Source organism: Pyrgilauda ruficollis, unplaced genomic scaffold (assembly GCF_017590135.1).
Source record: "Pyrgilauda ruficollis isolate IOZ18807 unplaced genomic scaffold, ASM1759013v1 scaffold72, whole genome shotgun sequence".
In the NCBI taxonomy this organism is placed as follows: Eukaryota; Metazoa; Chordata; class Aves; order Passeriformes; family Passeridae; genus Pyrgilauda; species Pyrgilauda ruficollis.
In genome coordinates this window covers 3511069-3528389 of record NW_024529044.1, presented here as the reverse complement: position 1 = coordinate 3528389, position 17321 = coordinate 3511069, and the positions used below count along the sequence as shown (strand labels likewise).

Here is a 17321-nt window from a genome sequence, read left to right as displayed (position 1 = left end):
GCTGCTGACAGTTTGGTGCTTCTCTGTGTTAATAAGATTCGTTAATTGCCTTGCACTCAGACATGAGAACATCTCCCAGTCCTTGCTGAAACCAGGTTGCCTGATGGTTGGAGAGTGAGTCAGCAGACGAGTGTCCTGAGGGGCTGTTCCTGCTTTGCTATGTCCTCTCTAGGGCCTCAGGTGCAGTTCTTTGCCACCATGTCCCCAGTGTCCCTGCTTTGGCAATGACTGCAGCTGGTGGGTGTTATCCAGCCCTTGGCTGGGCTGGGTGAAGGGCACTATCGAGGACAACAGTGTTTGTTCTTGGGACAGACCTGCCTTCTGAAGGTGGCTTTTAACCCTGTTAGATGCTAAGAGATTTTATCATCTTCTCTGTTTCCCCATCCCCATTGCTGTTGAGATTTTGAGGGTGAATTAGCATTATCAGCCCTCATCTTGGAGTTCTCACTTCTTCTCACCCATACCCTGCTTTGTAGTCATGACAACAAACTTGTTTTAAATAGACACATAAAAAACTCTCCAAAAAGACCCTCCTTACTGCCTCAACACCTTGATCCTATTGCTTGTCAATCCAGGCTGTGTTTTTGTTGCAGCTGCTTTAGAAATCCTAGATTCTTCCCTGAGACTTGTACGTGGGTGTGATGGCAACAGATGAACAGAGTTTATGGGGAATGCAGAGAGATGCCAAGTTACCCAGTCTATGTAGGCAGCTAATGGAAAACTTGAGCTCAGAAACAAGGCTGTAGAGATAGACATGCACTTGCCAGGAAGAATTCAGTTGCTGACACTACCAGCAGTGGGTGCAGCTGAACCTGCTCCGCCATGGTCTCATAAAACATTAAAATACGCTTTAAAAGATGCTGACTTTGCAGCTGCCTTAAATCCAGGGCTGGTTCCTGCACAATTGAAATTGGAGAGCCATCCATAAAATTGGGGCAGCTATTATCATAGTTGGTGGTAACTGGGGAAGGGAATTATTTTGAACTTAATGATCTTTTATGTTAACTGTCCCTTTTCTCTGGGTAGCCTTTAGTGCAGGCAGGCAGAGCTACTTCCCACACTGTAAAAGAAATTCCAGTTTATTTACTGGGGCACTGTTGAGCTAAACATGACCCTTCACTTTGAAATGCTTCCCTGCCTATTGTTGCTGGCAAACCCCTGCCAGCTGTGGCTGCAAGACCTCTCCAGGCAGGTCTCACTGAGCTGTAGGCAGTGGTTTGTGCCTTGAGATTTCACCTCTTTTTTCTAACAAACAACTGTAATATAAAGAATAGGAAATTATGGCAGTGATAGCACCAGTATAGCCAGGGGGGTTGAGCCCAAGGGTGTGTGTAGCCTTCAAGTCCTTGCCTGATTTTTGGACTATTGCTGCCTTTTTAGTATTCATTGGGACACCTGTCCACATTTAAAAGGAGTGGTGCTGCATATAGGAGGCTATGGAAACTGCGATTAGGAAATAGTCATCAACTTGTTACTTCATGTGCTAAGGTGATTGGGGAATCAGAGGTGCTGGTGGGAAGACTGTCCATGGTGATAAGAGATTAGCATCCAGGCCCCAAACCAGCATTTGCCTCATCTGCCATATCAGAGTGCTTCATCTCAGTGCTTCTGAGAATGTAACAGGAAATGTGTCCCCTTCTCCCTCTCTGCCAAGCTGTGTATTGTAAAGGGGAGAGACATTTTAAAATCTACAAGGGTCTCTTTACAATGCACAGAGGGGGTTCTGCATCTGCCCCACGCCTTGAAGTTTAATCTCATTTACAGTTGTCAGCGTGGGCTGCTGGAGGAGATGAAAGGCAGAGGACAAGGAGGGAGAATAGATTAGTCTCGAGCAGAGGGCACTGGGAGTGCACCTGCCTCTGCCCCGCTACCTTGAGGAGGGGCGGCAGTAGCAGCTGGGCATGTGTCATCTGCTGCTCTTTGAGGCACCCAGCCATGGAGCACACGATTAATGACTCAAGGGGCTGGGCTTTTGTGAGTGATAAAGCCCTGGGATTTAGGCTGGGCTCTCAGGCCTTTTCTATGAGCAGCACCATCACTTTACATTTCTCAAGTGGTGTTGTGGTTGCAGCGAGCTGTCTGTGGCCACAATGCTTCCCTTTCTCCTCTCTCCCCAAACTGCGCTGACCTTTGTCATACAGCATTAACCCTTTGACTCCTCCACTTTGGGTTGTGGGTTGCGGGAAAAGAAAAGAATCCCTTCAAATTCATTGCCCTGTGGATAGCCTTGAAGGGAAGAAGGGACTGGTAGGAGATGTGTTTTTGCTGAAGGAGATTGGTTTGCTGTTGCCCTCTAGATTATCAGTTCCTCGCTGCCTTCAGCCAGAGGATTTTTTGAATACAGCCTGGGAAAGGGGAGGGGAATTTTTCCTTCCCTGAGTCAAGGAGGGAAACTTGAGCATAGAGCAGCAAATATCTGTCCAAGTGACTATTCCCTCTGCAGGATAATGTCTTTTACCATGCCTGGACAGCCTCTGCCGTCCCCAGTGTTGTTACAGTGGATGGTAATCTCCTGGCATTTCCAGGCTTATACCCAGATTTGACTTTTAGCCACATACCCTGAAGTGATGGCTCAGCATGAAAAAGCCACATGGAGATCATTAATCTTCCCACCCCTTGCAAGATGAACAGCAAAAATGTCCCAGGTTCCTCTCTAATCTTCTAATACCTCTGTACGTGGAGCATCAGCCAGCCCTTATGCTGAATGTGCATCTCTGAGATTGTATTCAATCCTTCCCTACAGCGTAAAAGGTTTGTGACCAGCTACCCCATTTCTCCTTCCCTTGCCTATTTGGACACTCCTCTCCCCAATCCCACCAGCCTGTACACTGACTGTTGACTTTGACTAGTGCAAAAAGTTGGGAGTAGAAGCTATCAGTATGAACCAGATATTGGCAGCACAACAAACACAGCACTCTTAAGCTTGTGCCAGTAAAAGCGGGCATCTCCTGAAATGTTTCAAGGAGTCATAACAAACACACCAAAAAACACATGGAGGCTGAGTCAGTCTTACACAGCTCATGAGTTACTGGCAGCTTGACGTCTTTAGATTTGTAAAAAGCCTCAGGAGGCTTCCTACTCATTACACATTTGTGTACCTTCCACGTCTGAGCCTAGAAACCTGCAAGCTGGAGTGCAGTGTCCGAGAGGGATGTTGAGCTGTGTCCAGAGCCGTGTGTCTCTGCTGCTTCCTGATCCCAGCTGCAGCGGGGGGCTTTGGAATCTCCACTCTGCTGTTTCAGCTGGATGTGTGGGATGGGATTTAGGCACATAGATCCTTGCTAATGCATTGTTCTCAAATCCTGTCTTGCACATAGAAAATCACTGAAGCAATAAGAACGTTTAAGCCTGCGTGTTTAGAAAGAAAGGGGAGAAAAAGCCATAAACACAGAGTGGATTGATGCTGTTTTGCAAATCAGCTGGTGCATTGTGGTCTGTGGCTGTGTGCTGTCATGACAGAGAAGGGGAAGAGATCATCTCATCTCCAGAGAAGCAAGCCAGCTGCTTAGCAAGTGGAAACAGTTGGAGGTGCTTTTCTACACCATCATCACTTAACACCTGTAACATTTACAGGACTTTTAAAGTTACTCTCCACCAGACAAAACAAATGTTTCTCCTCTACAGTAGGAAGTATGATGTTTCCATTGCTTTCTGGTATTTGCAGACAGTGCAAAAATACTGGGGCACATTTGCAAATTAAATGCAGCAATGGGAGTGTTTGAGTTAGACAGCAGCCAAGAAAGCTGTGATCTCTTTCTGCCTCCTCACTAGGTCTTGTACTATATGTTGGTCTGAAATCAGTTAAGTACCAACAGACCATGAGACAAAGTTGATGGGATTCAGCTGATGGGCTGTTTTCCTGCACCATTGTACATACAGGCCCCCGAGGAAAGCTGATCTCTGAATGCCCTGGATTTTTGTGTGATTCAGACGTGGTTGTGTTTGCCTGTTCAAGCTGTAGCACTTCTTTTCCTCTCCCAGTCTCTTGCGTGGTGGCATCAGCCCTGATCTGGCTGCTCAGGGTGACTCAGGGAATATTCTGTTCACTAGAGACAATATTTCTTGGTGAAAAGTGTAGTGAAAGTACTGAATGTTGTGTTCCCTCTGAGTCTCACTTGGACCTTGAATTCTTTCAACTTTAAAAGCAAAACCCCATACTAGCAAGGCCCAGAGAATTTATGAGTTCTTAGTGTCCGTTCCTGTTGCTTAGGAACAGCTATCTGCAGTGACCCTGTGTTGTTGGTGAGAAGAGTAACGATGTATGAAACTGATGTTAAACAAGCAAGATCAATCTTTCCCCTAGGAACTGTTCTTCATGTTCTTTGGTACTTGACATACTTTGTAAGTAGCAAATACTCTGGAGTCTCCTGAGTTCCATGAAGGAAAGATGAATGAGACAGCTGGAGGCAGAGCTGTTTGTGACTATCATCAAACCTCTGGTCTGATGCATTTCTTCAGGGCAGTGTTCCCTGAGGAAACATCTCTGCCTCAGTGAGCCTTCACAAATAGGTACCAGTGATGAATAGGAGTCCCTGGTTTGTGTAGCACACTTGTTTGGGATATACAATGGTCGTGGAAGGGTTTGTTGATGGCAGCCTGCAGCCAGTAAGATGTAGCCTTGTTTGTCTCTTGGCAGAGAAAGGATCAGTATTATAGAAGGTGAAAAACTGGAACTGTCACAAAAACTATTGGAGGACCTGATCCTGAGTGCTCTGACTTGGTTTAGCAAAGCACTTGAAAATAATTGTGACAAGTGTCCTGGATTGTTTATGTGTCTGACATAAACTGTTTTGCCGGGGTGGGTATGAGAATGGGGTGTGCCCTAAGGAATTTAGAGACCAAAGCGGGTCTTTAATTCTGCCCGTTTGCTCTAAGACTGAGCCAGATGCTTGTCTTCCTGCCACTCCTCTCACGTTTGCCCTCACACTGAGAAAGAATGGGAATTAGGACTTGAGCATTTTTTCTCACTGCAGGCAGTGGTCTCCATGGAATGATGTTGGGTTTTAGCCTTGTCTTTTGCCCTAGGGAGGAAGATCAAAGTGTTTATTGTGGTTCCTTCTTCCATTTGAACTGCTGCCTCTTCCCTCAGCTACTCCTTCATAGTTGCTGATGGAGGAGTTGCTTTTGCACACAGTCCTGCTATCACTGGATTTCTGTCTCTGGGTTGTTCTCCTCAGTGTCAACAGGGAAGGCATAAACATTTTTCCTTCATGTGTCCTCTGACAATAGTATTTAGGTCTTAGGGAAATGTTTATTTTTGTATGGATTTGTGCATTTAAACAGCCCTTTTGGGGGAGACTGCTGTGGAGAGCATGGGAGATAGTCCTGCTGTTGCTGTCCTTGGTCTCTGAGTTGTGCTTGGAGATTATGGCTGGAGGAGTAACTTCCTTCCAACCTGAATAAAGTGTCTGAAGAATTTTTATTAAGCTGTATTTGCTTTATTATGCTTGGACTTGCCAGCCGTGGCAACTATTTGGGCAGGTCTTGTGCATATGTGCTGTGTGCAGGATGTGCCTTTGACACGTTCAATATTCTGGTGTTGTCTCTTCTAGGGCATAATGAACCAAAGTCCCCTTCAACAAGACCTGTGCTCTGGATGGCTTGTCCAGGGTAGAGATAGCCAAAATTCCTCCCAAATAATGGTTTTAATGTATCTGAAACAGTGTTTTCCATCTTTATTCCCCCTGTGCTCCATGAGCTGAGAGCTGCCATTGCTGCATTGATTTATCGAATCTTTTAGTGTTGGTACTGGTGGCCAAGAAGGGCCAGAAAGTCATGTGCCAGCTGCTGATTTATGACCCTAGTGAACAGTCCTGAAAAGCACAGTAAGAATTTTCTGGGCTTTATGCAGTTCTAGCTGCCTGGAAGCTCCAGTCTGTTATTTGACCATGTGGAGTAATAAAACCATGAAAACTAATTAACTTTTGTGCCTACTGCAAAACGAACGAGATCATGCAAAAATACTCCACTTGCAAGCAACAGTGACTTTATGGGTTTATAAGCCTGTGTTTAATGACCAAGCATGTAGTGCAGTGTAAACTATGTTCCTTTTGCTGACTTCCAAAGCTGAACAGAGCATCACAAGCTTTACCGATTACTGAGGCTCTGAACACCAGCTTGGGATAAAGTTCTCTTTCATCCTTATTAATTATGTAGCTGATGTGTGGATGGAGGTTTGACACAAAGCTGCATTGGATGGTTTCTTGTAGTCTAAACCAGCCTGAATTACGCTGAGCTGCTGCAGTTCATTCAAGGAGAGATGCTCTCTGCAGTGTGAGTAGTGTAGTCTTTCTGAGGTCATTCTCTGCTCGTCAGATGTAGGTGAATGAGCTCTTTCTCAGTGGGAGCACCAGGGTGTTTTTCTGATGTTAGCAGACGAAGAGTCAGCCCTGCTCAGGACCTGTCTCCTGCGGTGGGGATGCTCTGTGTGTGCCAGCTGTGATGTTGACATCAGAGCAGAGATGTTTCCGAGTGTCCTGGTGTTGTGTTCCTTGCCAGTGATAAGGCACTTACCAACACGGTATAGGTGATCCAGCCTCTGTCATCCGACACCAATTCGGAGCGAGGGAATGACTGGCTGTTCTTCTCCCTTAATCAAATTACTAAGGTAACCCTCCTGTGGCCTCCTCATGCCTGCATTACTCAGTAGCCCCTAATACTGGATGTTTAACTCTGTGTTGTTAGACTCAAAGCTGCTGATTCCTGTTATCCTTTTCTAGGATCTACCAGTTTAGCCAAGATACTTGTCATGATTGCTGATATGGGAGCAGGTATTTGGAATTTGAAAGACAAAGTATCTTAAAAGCAGGAAAACTATGATGTGACAAGATTTAAAAAAATTATTTATTCTCTTTCTGATGAATGTGCTCAAGTTGTCATGGTACTCAGTACCAGAGCACCAGCCAGCATGGGTCTATCCTAGCTTTAATTTTCTCCACAAAGCTAAGTATTATTGCAGAGCTATTATTAACCTAAAATAAATGTGTGTGCATACTCGCTGCTATAGAATTCTGTTTTTCATGCATCAAATCAAGTCCCTGTGTATTTTCACCTCCCTCCCAGATCTGGCAGACAGTGAAAAAGGGAGCTATTTTTAATTTAAGCAGTTTTTATTTTTATTTCATTTAAGAAATGTTCTGTAATGTGCTGTGTTTTGAGTTCAGAGTATGACAATGTAGTTTTTCTCCTGACAGGTTTCATGGATTATTGCTATAAAGCTTCATGTCTATAAAGGAAGGATAAAACTTCCTTCAGGAAGGGCAGAAGCTCTGATTTTGCAGGCTACAGATTTTAGTTCCTTTTAGAAATTGAAAAACAGTGGCAGTCACTGTCCTCATGTTAAAGAATTTACCAAGAAGGAGGAACAATTCATCAGAGGGGACAAAAAAAAGTCTTGTGTGGCAGAGTGGTATCAAGAGATCTGGTTCCCTTCCACGGGGGAAGATGACAGTCACAGGATTAGAAATCATTTGCCTGAAACAGTATTTCTGGCAACCAGAGAGATTGGCATCCCTGTCAGAATGGTGCTTACAAACATTTAATCACCTTCTAGCTGTCACTACAGTTCTGGCATCCCACTGGAGTGCCTGCTCCCCCTGTCTTCCTGAAAGGCTGGCATGTATTGTCCATGAGAGAACATGAATTTCTGGTCCAAATGCAGTCCATGTCCAGAAGAAATGCATATAGAAAAAGTTTCCTCCTTTCCCCAGTGAATGTGCCCTTCTGTGCCTGAGCCCTGTCTGATGGGCCAAAGGGGAGGTTACTCTCCAGAGCAGGTCCATCCTTCCATGCTGAGTGTCCTGCACCCTGGGGTGTGTGATGGGATAGCAAGTAGTTACCAGGGTGCAGATGCTGGTCACAGCAATAAGGGCCGAGGCCACTGGCTTCTTTGTGCTCTACAGGGAGGAAGAGAGAGAGAGACAGAGCAGATCTGACTGTATGGGAAAGCTTGAGTTGGGAAAAAGCAGAGTGCCCAGTTTTGCAAGGTAGCTTTAGGTCAGGACTTCAGGCCAGGCAGTAGGCAGGAAACCTTGGATGCGACAGGAGCAACATTCCCACGTCAGCACTGAACTGACACTGGTGGAGCTGCTTCAGTGCAAAGCCCAGCTCAGCTTTTTTCTGGCTCCCAGTGCTGAGGGGGCTGTTTGTGACAGTTCAGGTGGTCTCTGTGCTGGTGCCCCTTGCTTGTCCTGCTGCAGCCTTTTTACACAGAGTTAGAGCTAACGAAACACAAGGTAAGAGGAGTTCCCTGCAGTTGTATGGGCAGAACTTTTCCTTGCTGAGTACATTTCCACCCTGGTTTCCACCTTGCAGCACGTGGTAGGCAGAGCCCTGGTCTCTGCTGCAAGGGGTGTCTAACGCAGCCCATTGGTCACAGCATCCTGGCACCTGATAAGGCTGAGGGGACAGCCAAGCTCTGCGCCCAGCAGCTCTCCCACGGGGCTGCCCTGCAGTGTGCTCCACTGTGATCTGCCTGATGGAGCAGAAAAGGGAGGAGCAGCAGTTGTCTCCTAGGGCTGACTAGGTCACTGGTGTTTCTGCCTGGCCATCCTCTTGCTGGTATTGCTCACCAGATATGTCACTAAACAGCAGCAGAGAGAGACCCAGTGGCTCAGATCTGATTAACCTCTATGACTTTATGCTGCATCTTAATTGGATTAGCTGCAGGGGGGTGGTTTTGCTCTTGTTCCTGATTTTTTCTTAAACAGGTATTTATCACTGTGACATCTGATGGAAGCAACAAGTTCGAGTAGCAAGACCAGTGAATAAATAAGCAATGTTTGCTTCTTCCCCACTACTCAACTAATAGCTCCTGCCCTTCCTTTCTAAGATACTGCTGTAGCTGGTGCCTGTGAGATGGCTTTGAGTAAGCCCTGCAGTCAGATCTCTTGGGAGGTGTAGGCTTTGCCTGACAGCCTGAACCCAGAGTCTCTGATTGGTAACCACAGTTCTGTCACTTTTGGGAAGGATTTCTGCTCAGCAAATGTTCAAAGCAGTATTAACTTACCATGTTCAGTTTCTTTCATCTTTTGTCTGAGCTTTTTAGTTTCCTTCAGAGCCTGATTCTTCTGCACCTCGGGGTTTTTGCATGTATCACCACAGTGGCTGTGGGTTGTAGGGAATTGGCCTTATTCAGCACTGCAATAGCCCTTCCTCTTCCAGGACTTCAAAGCTTGTTCTCCAGTATCAGTTCATTTAGTTTCATAGATGGGAAAATGGAATAAAGAGATCAGTCATCATATTCTGTTACAGTGGGGAGCTGCCTGCTACAGACCTGAAAAAAGAATTTAATCCATTTGGTTGTGGGATTGCCCCTAATTCCTCAAGGTGTTGTCTACCTCTGTGGTGCCCAATTGAAAAAAGGAGAACCAGTTTAGGGGAGTCTTTCCTCCATGCCTATTCTTCTGCCTGCAGCACTCAGTTTCCTTTTCAAGAAGCTTAAATAGAAGCCTTTCTCCTTGCCATAGCTGTAATTGGTGCTGGATTGGGTGCTGGAGAGGTGATGGAGAGGGTACAGGCTGCTGAGATGCTCTCTCTTACATCTGTTTCTAGATAGCTGTGCACAAAGAGTGAATTGTAGGTGTGATATCAGGCCACGGTTCTGTTCCAGGAGGAATAAAAGATGTACCAGCAACAAACTGGCTGTTTCAAGATCAAAAGTGCTGTTACATTAAAGCTGGTAATACTGCTTGGCTTGGCAAAAGCCTGACAAAGCGTTCCAGGGTTTTAATGTATATTCAGATAAACTATCTTCCACAGTGCGGTTCAGGCCTTTGAATTTAGTCCATGTACAATAGGAAGGTTTTTAGTGACTTGGTAACAAGGTAGCTCCAAGGAATTCCCTCTTTGTACAGTGCTTGAATGTAATTCATTTGTGAGCACTGCGTGCAGCACAGTTAGAGCCTCACAGCAGAGGGTTCAGTGCTTCTTGGCACCTGGGGTGCCTTTGCAGGGTGTGTGGTTGTTAGGCACATGCTCTGCTGCTGCTCCTAAAGAACACATGATCATTAATGAAAGGTATAATGGACATTAGTTTCCTTTCTCAGATTTAATGCATTCATGTTTTTTGTGTCCACTGGCCCCTCAGCAGCTCGCAGGCTGGATATGTAAATTGGTAGCTGCAGAGGATGACTGATCTGTTAATAGGTAGAATTTGATATTCATAAAATGAATGCATTTAATGTTGCATGGCAATGGTTGCTTGAATTTTTAAGTCTCCTGAGGATCTCTTGTAATTCTGTGGCTCTGGCTGTATTTGTTACAAAAAGCATTACAAATGGAGAGGCTCTGTGGTTTCTGAGGGCTGGCTGTTCTGTTGTCTGTGAGTATCACTTCAACTTTTTCTGTATCAAATATTATTCCAAGGAAGCTGTGAAAGTGGGAAGTGCAATGATATATGAAAACAAAACACTGCAGTCAAATTCATGGTGTCCATAGAAATAGCTGTCTTTGGAGATCTGCTCAGATATTATTTTTCAGGAAAGGCCAAGTTTTAGTAGAAAATTTTTCATTACTAGGCTTTCATTGAGGGATACAGAGGACTGAAAAGATTTGGTAGGTCATTAAAATAAGTACAGATCTGCCACTGTGGGGTTTTAAACACAAAATTAAATCCTGGCCTCTTGGAAGGGGCCTCCTTTGCTTCCTTTGGGCCCCATGCTAATTTCATTGCTGGTTTCAGAAGGGTAAGGACTTCCACTGATTTTAATTTTACAGTGTTTCTTTCAGTATACAGGCATTGAAATATTAAATTTCTTTTGCTGAAGGTTTCATTAAAGGAAGCTGTACGCCCTTTCCATGGCAGAGCATTTGTGTGATAAATTGCATTTTACAAACACATGAAGTGGTGATGACCCTCAGATATTGCAGAGTTACACTCTGAAAACATTGGTGCTTCTTGGATTTTCCTTTTAGCACTGTGAGGCAAATACTGCAGCTTTTCATCACTTCCACAAGCCTGGGCTGAAGGGCACAGTAACAAATACACAGGGAGAATATTGTGATATGCACCATAAAGTTGTGCCAAGGTGACAGGAATATACAGGCTCAAATGGCCCCTTCCCCTGAGGCTTTTGTGATTTATTTTAATATTTTCTAAGGTGAAGTGCTGGATCCAAGCCTTGCTACCAGCCAGCATCTTTCATGTCAGACAAAAAATCTTTTACTTGTGTCTTCCTTCCACTTCCACCACCCCTCCAGATATTGGTGATTTCAGCACAGCAGAGTTTGGCAGTGGAAAGTCTGTCACTGTTATAACGTGCTGCTCTGTGGGTACTGCATCCACCTCTGCCTGGTCTGTTCTCAAGGGATGTGTGCCAGCGTTAGACTGAACAGTGTCTCAGTTTTGCAGCCTGAGGCAATGGCCGTGGTTTGCTGTGTTTCTGAGAAGGCCATTGAAAGAGGCAGATTTGCTGTGTGGGCAGCAGGAATAGAACCAGGTTCTGAAGTACCAGTGTAGAGTGGCTGAGACTGTGGGTGGTACCTCTGTGACATTTCTTTCTCTCATTGTGGCATTTGAAAAAAAACTCCCCCAGAGGCAAGCAGGGGTGCCTGGTTGTGATGTCGTGGCCCTGAAATTGGCTAGTTGTGATTGCAGGGATCTGCAGCCTGCTCTGGGTTAGTATAAACACATCTTTCAACTTGTAAGAAACCTGCTGTGTTTCCTTGAAGGACATCAGTAAGTATGTAGGCAAACCTCAGCTGCTTTTCTTCTGGAGGCTTGGTCTAACAAATAAGATTGTCATGAGTCGTTTCTCAAGTCCATGAATTCAGTGGCAGCTGAAGGTATTTGGCAGCTTTGGGTACCAGTCACTCCTTGGGGCTGCAGAAGGCAGCATTGCACTGTGGACAGGTCAGTGGAACCACCAGCTCTGTGCCACTGGGCTCTGCTGCTACTGAGCTCTGGTGCCACTGGGCTCTGCTGCCACTGAGCTCTGGTGCCCTGAGCTCTGGCTGGTGTTGCTTGTGCTGCCTGAGATCACAGCTCTGCACACAGCTCATGGGGCTTAAGGAGGAAGGAAAAGTGAAATGTGGAGGGCTGAAAATGACCTCAAGAAATTTCCCACCTTCCCCATCAGCCCCCCACCGCAGATTAAAGTTATCTGGAATGTTCCTTTTCGTTGGTGTAGGACAGATTCTCACTTCAGCTTGTCTGAGACCAGGACCACAAGGCCTGGGTAGGGAAGAGTGAATGGAGAAGCTACTCGCCAGGACCTGCTTCTTCTGGTGACACCAGGCAGCAGTTTCTGAAACAATTTTCACTTTAGCTGCCTCCAAACTCTGTAGAGTTGAAAACTGGAGCAAGCAATACTGGTCAATTAAAACAGTAATATAATTTTAATTGACATAATAAGATTAAGGTATAGTATAATTACCTTTTTCATGCAATAAAATAGGACAGGAATTAATCTCAGCTAGCAGCCAGTCTGTTGTACTTCCATACTTGCTACAATGAACATTTTTCTATGCAGTGAGATTTTCTAGAAAGAAATGCTGAGAGTAGAGGGCGATGGCCATGGGCTTGCTTTCTAGCTCGCCCAAGCATGCTGATGTGTAGTACTTTACTGACGGTTAACCAAAACGAAAAATCCTGTCTATATCTCCAGTCCAGCTCCTCCAAGTCAGTGTGATGAGCTGATGAGCAGAGCCTGCTTATATCTGTTCTCCATCTGTCCCTTCCTCCGTCATCTTCACTATCGTTAATTGTTAATGTCTGGCCTCTTAGCACAGTGCTGATGGGATCTTTCCATGGAGGATTAAGGCTGGAGCGGATTGGCAGGAGACAGTATCCTTGCTGTGGGAAGTTTGCCAGATGTGTGCAAGCTTGGTGCTGCTGCTCTTCCAGTTACTCCAGTTGATATCTGGACATGGGCAAGGTCAGTTGCAGCTCCATGACCTCTGACCAGTACATCGGGCCAGACATGGTCTGGTTTTGGTTTGGGAGAGGCCTCCTGCACCCAGCTGCTGCACGTGGTCTTTGAGGAGACTTTCTGTCTGTTTACATCAGCTGCACCATCCCTGGTCAGGTGCAGACCACTGTGTGGTCCAAGAGCTTTAATCAAGGCAGTGATAAAACTAACAGAGTAGTGGGAGTGCTGGCAGGGGTAGTTGAGATGTCATTTCTTACAATGTCAGGGTCCCCAGGTTGTTAATGTGTCTGTAAATCACACAAGTGCTTTCCTGTGGCTTTGCTTTCTGCTGCTGCCTCAGCTGCCATGATTTCATGGGACACAGATCTCAGCTTGTGGCAAAAGCATGGCCTCCTTTCCCTGTAAAGGTGCTTGGCATACATTTCCAGTGCCCTGAAACCTAGCTGAGGGCCCTGCTAAGCTCACTGAATCCAGGCTCTGAGAGATTATATTTCATTTTATTTTATCAAGTTTGCTTTCCTGTGGAGTCTGTATTTTTTCCTGTGTCCGCACAGGGAACATGGGAGTATTCCATGGCATTTCAGAAGGTTAGGAGTTTCTCCTTACCTGGTTGGTCTCCTGGTCTGCTCCTGGGAAGCCCTTGGAAACTCTTGTTGCTCTTTCCCAAAGGTGATATGTGTCCTGCAGTAAGCCAAAGGTATCTGTTACATTGCAGGGGCAGCCTGGGCCCTGGAGGTGCAGTTGCTGCTGGCTGTCAGTAGCACAGGTGATGACTCTCTTTTTCCATATTCAGGACACACTGGCAGAAACTTTCTGTGCTTTGAAGCCATCACACCAGGGAGGGTTTCCATGTGTGTTGATGCTTTCTACAGCTACAGCAGTTGCAAAAATGTCTTCTCCCAATCTAGAGGGAAACCTTTGTATCTAATTCACCTCAGACTCTAAATCATAAAGATAGCCAAGTAAAACCAGCAGAGTTTGCACCAAAGGGCTCAATTTTGTTTGCTACTTGAAGGGGATGCTGAGAGATGTTCACAGTGTTTAGAACCACTCTTGGATTTATTTATGTATTTTTTTATGGAAATCTCACTGGTTGGTATTCCCATGTCCCTTTTAAACCATTTGAGATGACATTTCTTTTGTTTCTTTCATTATAAAATTATTTTTATCCCAGTTCATGGGAATGTACAAGTAGAAATTAAAACACTGCTTGGTATTTCCTTGCCCATCCTATCTGTTAGTCATCCCCAGCTCCTTTCAGCTCTCCCCAGCTCTCCCCCCTCCCCTCCCCAGCTTGCCTTGAAGGGCTGGGAAAGCCGGCGCTGGCACATTATGTTGCCTGTCTGATTGTTGTGGGGTTGTGTTTGTGTGGGGAAGGTCACGAGACAAAAAGACCACCAGGGAGGGGTGGGTGGGGGGTGTTCAGTCCCTTTCCATTCAGGCCTTTGGCAATGGGTGGGAAGAGTCTTGTTTGCATGACAGGATTTCAGGGGGCCATTGCTTTTTGTTTAGATTCCTTCCACTGCTGCTGCAATGGGCCCTGCAGGGCTACAACAAAGGTAGAGCTTATATTATGAGATTCATGGGGCAAAGCTCTCAGTGCAGGAGTGACTGAGCCTGACCAGCCATGGTGCTCCTGCAGCCTGGAGACTGCCAGCAATTGCTCTGGTTGGGGTGTTTGTGCCATGTTCAGTTGTGGCTCTGGTGGGAGCTCTGACTCTTGTGGGCTGAGATCCTTAGTGGATGAATGCTCTGGAAGTGTTCTGTCTGTGGAGTGAGGGTTGCAATGCAGGGGACAGCTCCACAGACCTGCCACAGTAGCTATGCTTCCCTGAGTATTTCTGAGACTTCCAGACAGTGACTTTTATTTGCAGCATCTTTCCTTGCTATCAGGTCGATATTTTTGAGAGCATTCTTGTGTTTAAACAGCACTTACTTCCTCATCATCCCTGTGAGAAGCTGAGCTGCTGTCCCTGGGTGCAGCTCTCCCCTCACCCCATCCTTAGAAAGCAGCTCAGTCTATATTTACCACTGGTATGCACAAAGGCAAACATTGTCAGGGACTCATTGTAACTGTCCCAATTACCCTGATTTCATTTGCATAAGATTGACCAGCCTGTGGCAGTGGCACTGCCTTTGCTGTCTGATATGGGACACTGTCATCTGGGAAACAGGAAAGAACTGGAATCCCCAGGCTGGATGTGGGATGGGGAGAAGGGGGTTGGTTTGGTCCCTAGCAGCATGGGTGCTACAGCAGCCCTTCCTGGAAGTAGGATAACTTGTCAGATTTAGGCACTGCAAGTCCCTGAGCATGTCTGATTCAGATGTAAGAGCTGCCAGCTTCCCAAAGATGCAGATTCCAGATGCCCCAAGCATGCCTGAGCATCTGGCTGTCCCATACAGGTAAATCCTTCCCCTGTATAGTGTGTATGTGTGTATTTATCTATTTTTTTGTCAGTAGGTATTGACCCTGCTTGAATGCTTCTAGACTAAGCAGTGGCCTGCCCTGTGTCACTTCCCTCAGGCACATGTAACCTCTCCTCGTTGTGTTTGGATTTTTTCCAGAAAGATAGCTGTTCCGGCAGGCAGGCACTAAAGCAAGAGGAGAGCAGCTGGGATGGAGCAGAAGTCAGGAAGCAGGCTGAAATGGTATGATCTCTTGTCCCAAAGCAATAGCTAGTGCTGGTAGGACTTGCTTGCACTGCAGCAGCTGCACAGCTCTCGCTCCTCTCGCTAGATTGAGAATGAATCATATTTTCTCTCCCTTCCCCCCAGTGCCACACGTAACATGATCTCCCTGTGCCCAGGCTGGCAGATGGAAACCCAAAACTCTTCTGTTTGCAGTAATGGTTCTTCTGGGCTCAGCTGGCCTGTGAAGCTACAGTGTTCAAGCTTGTGAGCTTTGGCAGAGCAGCCTTTCTGTCCCCCAGCCCTGCCCCTGCTGTGTGTGTGCCTGCACAGACCCACATCCATGTCTTCATCTCCCTGCTGCTTCCAGGAGAGACTCTTGCTCTTGGACATCTTTCTTTGTTGCTTGTGGATATCACAAAGCTTAGTGTGCTTCATGTGCTTCCTTCAAAGTCCCTCCTCCAGTATTTGGCAATTTAAAATTTTTATTAGTTAGTTACTAGGTGGCAATACAGGAGTGTGTCATGGAGGTGGCTGGAGCACAGGTAGCTCATCTCAGCCACAGTAGTATTTTAAGCATCTTGCATCCTTGGGTGAGTTACTTTGTCTCTGAAAATTACTTTGGTAATTTGTAATTTGGTAATTACTTGGGTGAATTACTTTTCCTGTTTCCCAGTTCAAAAGTGGAACTCTTTATGAAGTGATATCACTATGAATCATAAAGAGACAAATTATCATTTCAAAATGTACTATGTGCTAGAGACCTGATTGCTAACAGCCACATCCCAAGTCTCTGTCCTTATATTTTTGGATCTCTCTGAGAGGGATTAATGATCCAGCCCAGATTTCTCAGGAATTCCTTTGTTCTTTCTTTGGCAGGACATGGAATAGGGAAAGAAATCCTTATGTGTTTTCTTAGATGAGATGCTGCTTGTGCTCTGACTCCAGGACACTCACATTTTTTGCCTGAAATTACCCACATTGGTATTGTTATGTTTGCTAGGTGCAAGGAACATCAAAAAAGAAAGGGGCAGAAGAGAGTCTCAAGTTGGGGCACAGATGGGCCCCTCATGGGTCCTCTAGCAACCCTTTAAAAGCTAGTTTTTATGTTTGACTTCCCTGATGTGTTGAAAAGGCAAAGTAGGGTCAAGTCTTACATTTAAATGTGGGTTCTTTCCCTTGTGTTTGTTTTTGCAGGGAGTGTCCTACCTTCTACTGCATTTCTATGACCTCTCATTTTAGCTTATGTGTTAGTGGAGTCTATTTATAAGCAAGCAAAACACGTGCTCCAGACACTGAATTAGCTTTTAAATCATTGTTCCTAACAAATATGAAGTGAAATACTATGATTTAGGTACTTACACTATCTCTTTTCAGCTGAGTCACTGTGTCTTTGCTTTGCATTGGGAAAATAGCTTTAGCACATGTTCACACAGTGGTGACTGATGGACCTAGGAGGAAAACAGAGACATTGGCCACCCAAAGAGGAGAGGAGGGCATCCAGCTTTCAGCTCTGCCAGTGAGGTTCAAGTAATAAGATGTGCCCTTTTAAAATGCTTTGTTTTCCCCAGCTGTGCAAAGGGAGGAGGTGGATGAATGATAATACAGAGAGTTTTGTTTGAAATTCACCAAAAGGCAGAGGGAAACAGTGCTTTTTTCTTTTCAAGCAAAATATTTAATTTGATTTGAGCTGAACCATCTGGGCACTCTGAATAGGAATGTAAATGACAGTTTTCAAGGAAACATTTTGAAAATGGCAATGTCCAGTGCTTTGGCTTTTTAGAATCTGAAGGAACTTCTAAACAATCAGTATTCAAACAACCA

At 45.5% G+C, this 17321-nt stretch overlaps 1 protein-coding gene across 2 annotated transcripts in view; it reads left to right on the top strand.

Moving 5' to 3' along the window:
* Positions 1–17321, top strand: part of RHBDL3 (rhomboid like 3) — a 55845-nt gene that overhangs the window by 6757 nt on the left and 31767 nt on the right. Inside the window, exon 3 of one of the 2 annotated variants that reach the window (XM_041485797.1) lies at positions 15435–15518. The exons of the other annotated variant lie outside the window; for it this stretch is intronic. Coding sequence (XP_041341731.1) covers positions 15435–15518 — 84 coding nt within the window. The remainder of the gene's footprint in view (positions 1–15434; positions 15519–17321) is intronic. 2 annotated transcript variants of the gene reach the window in all.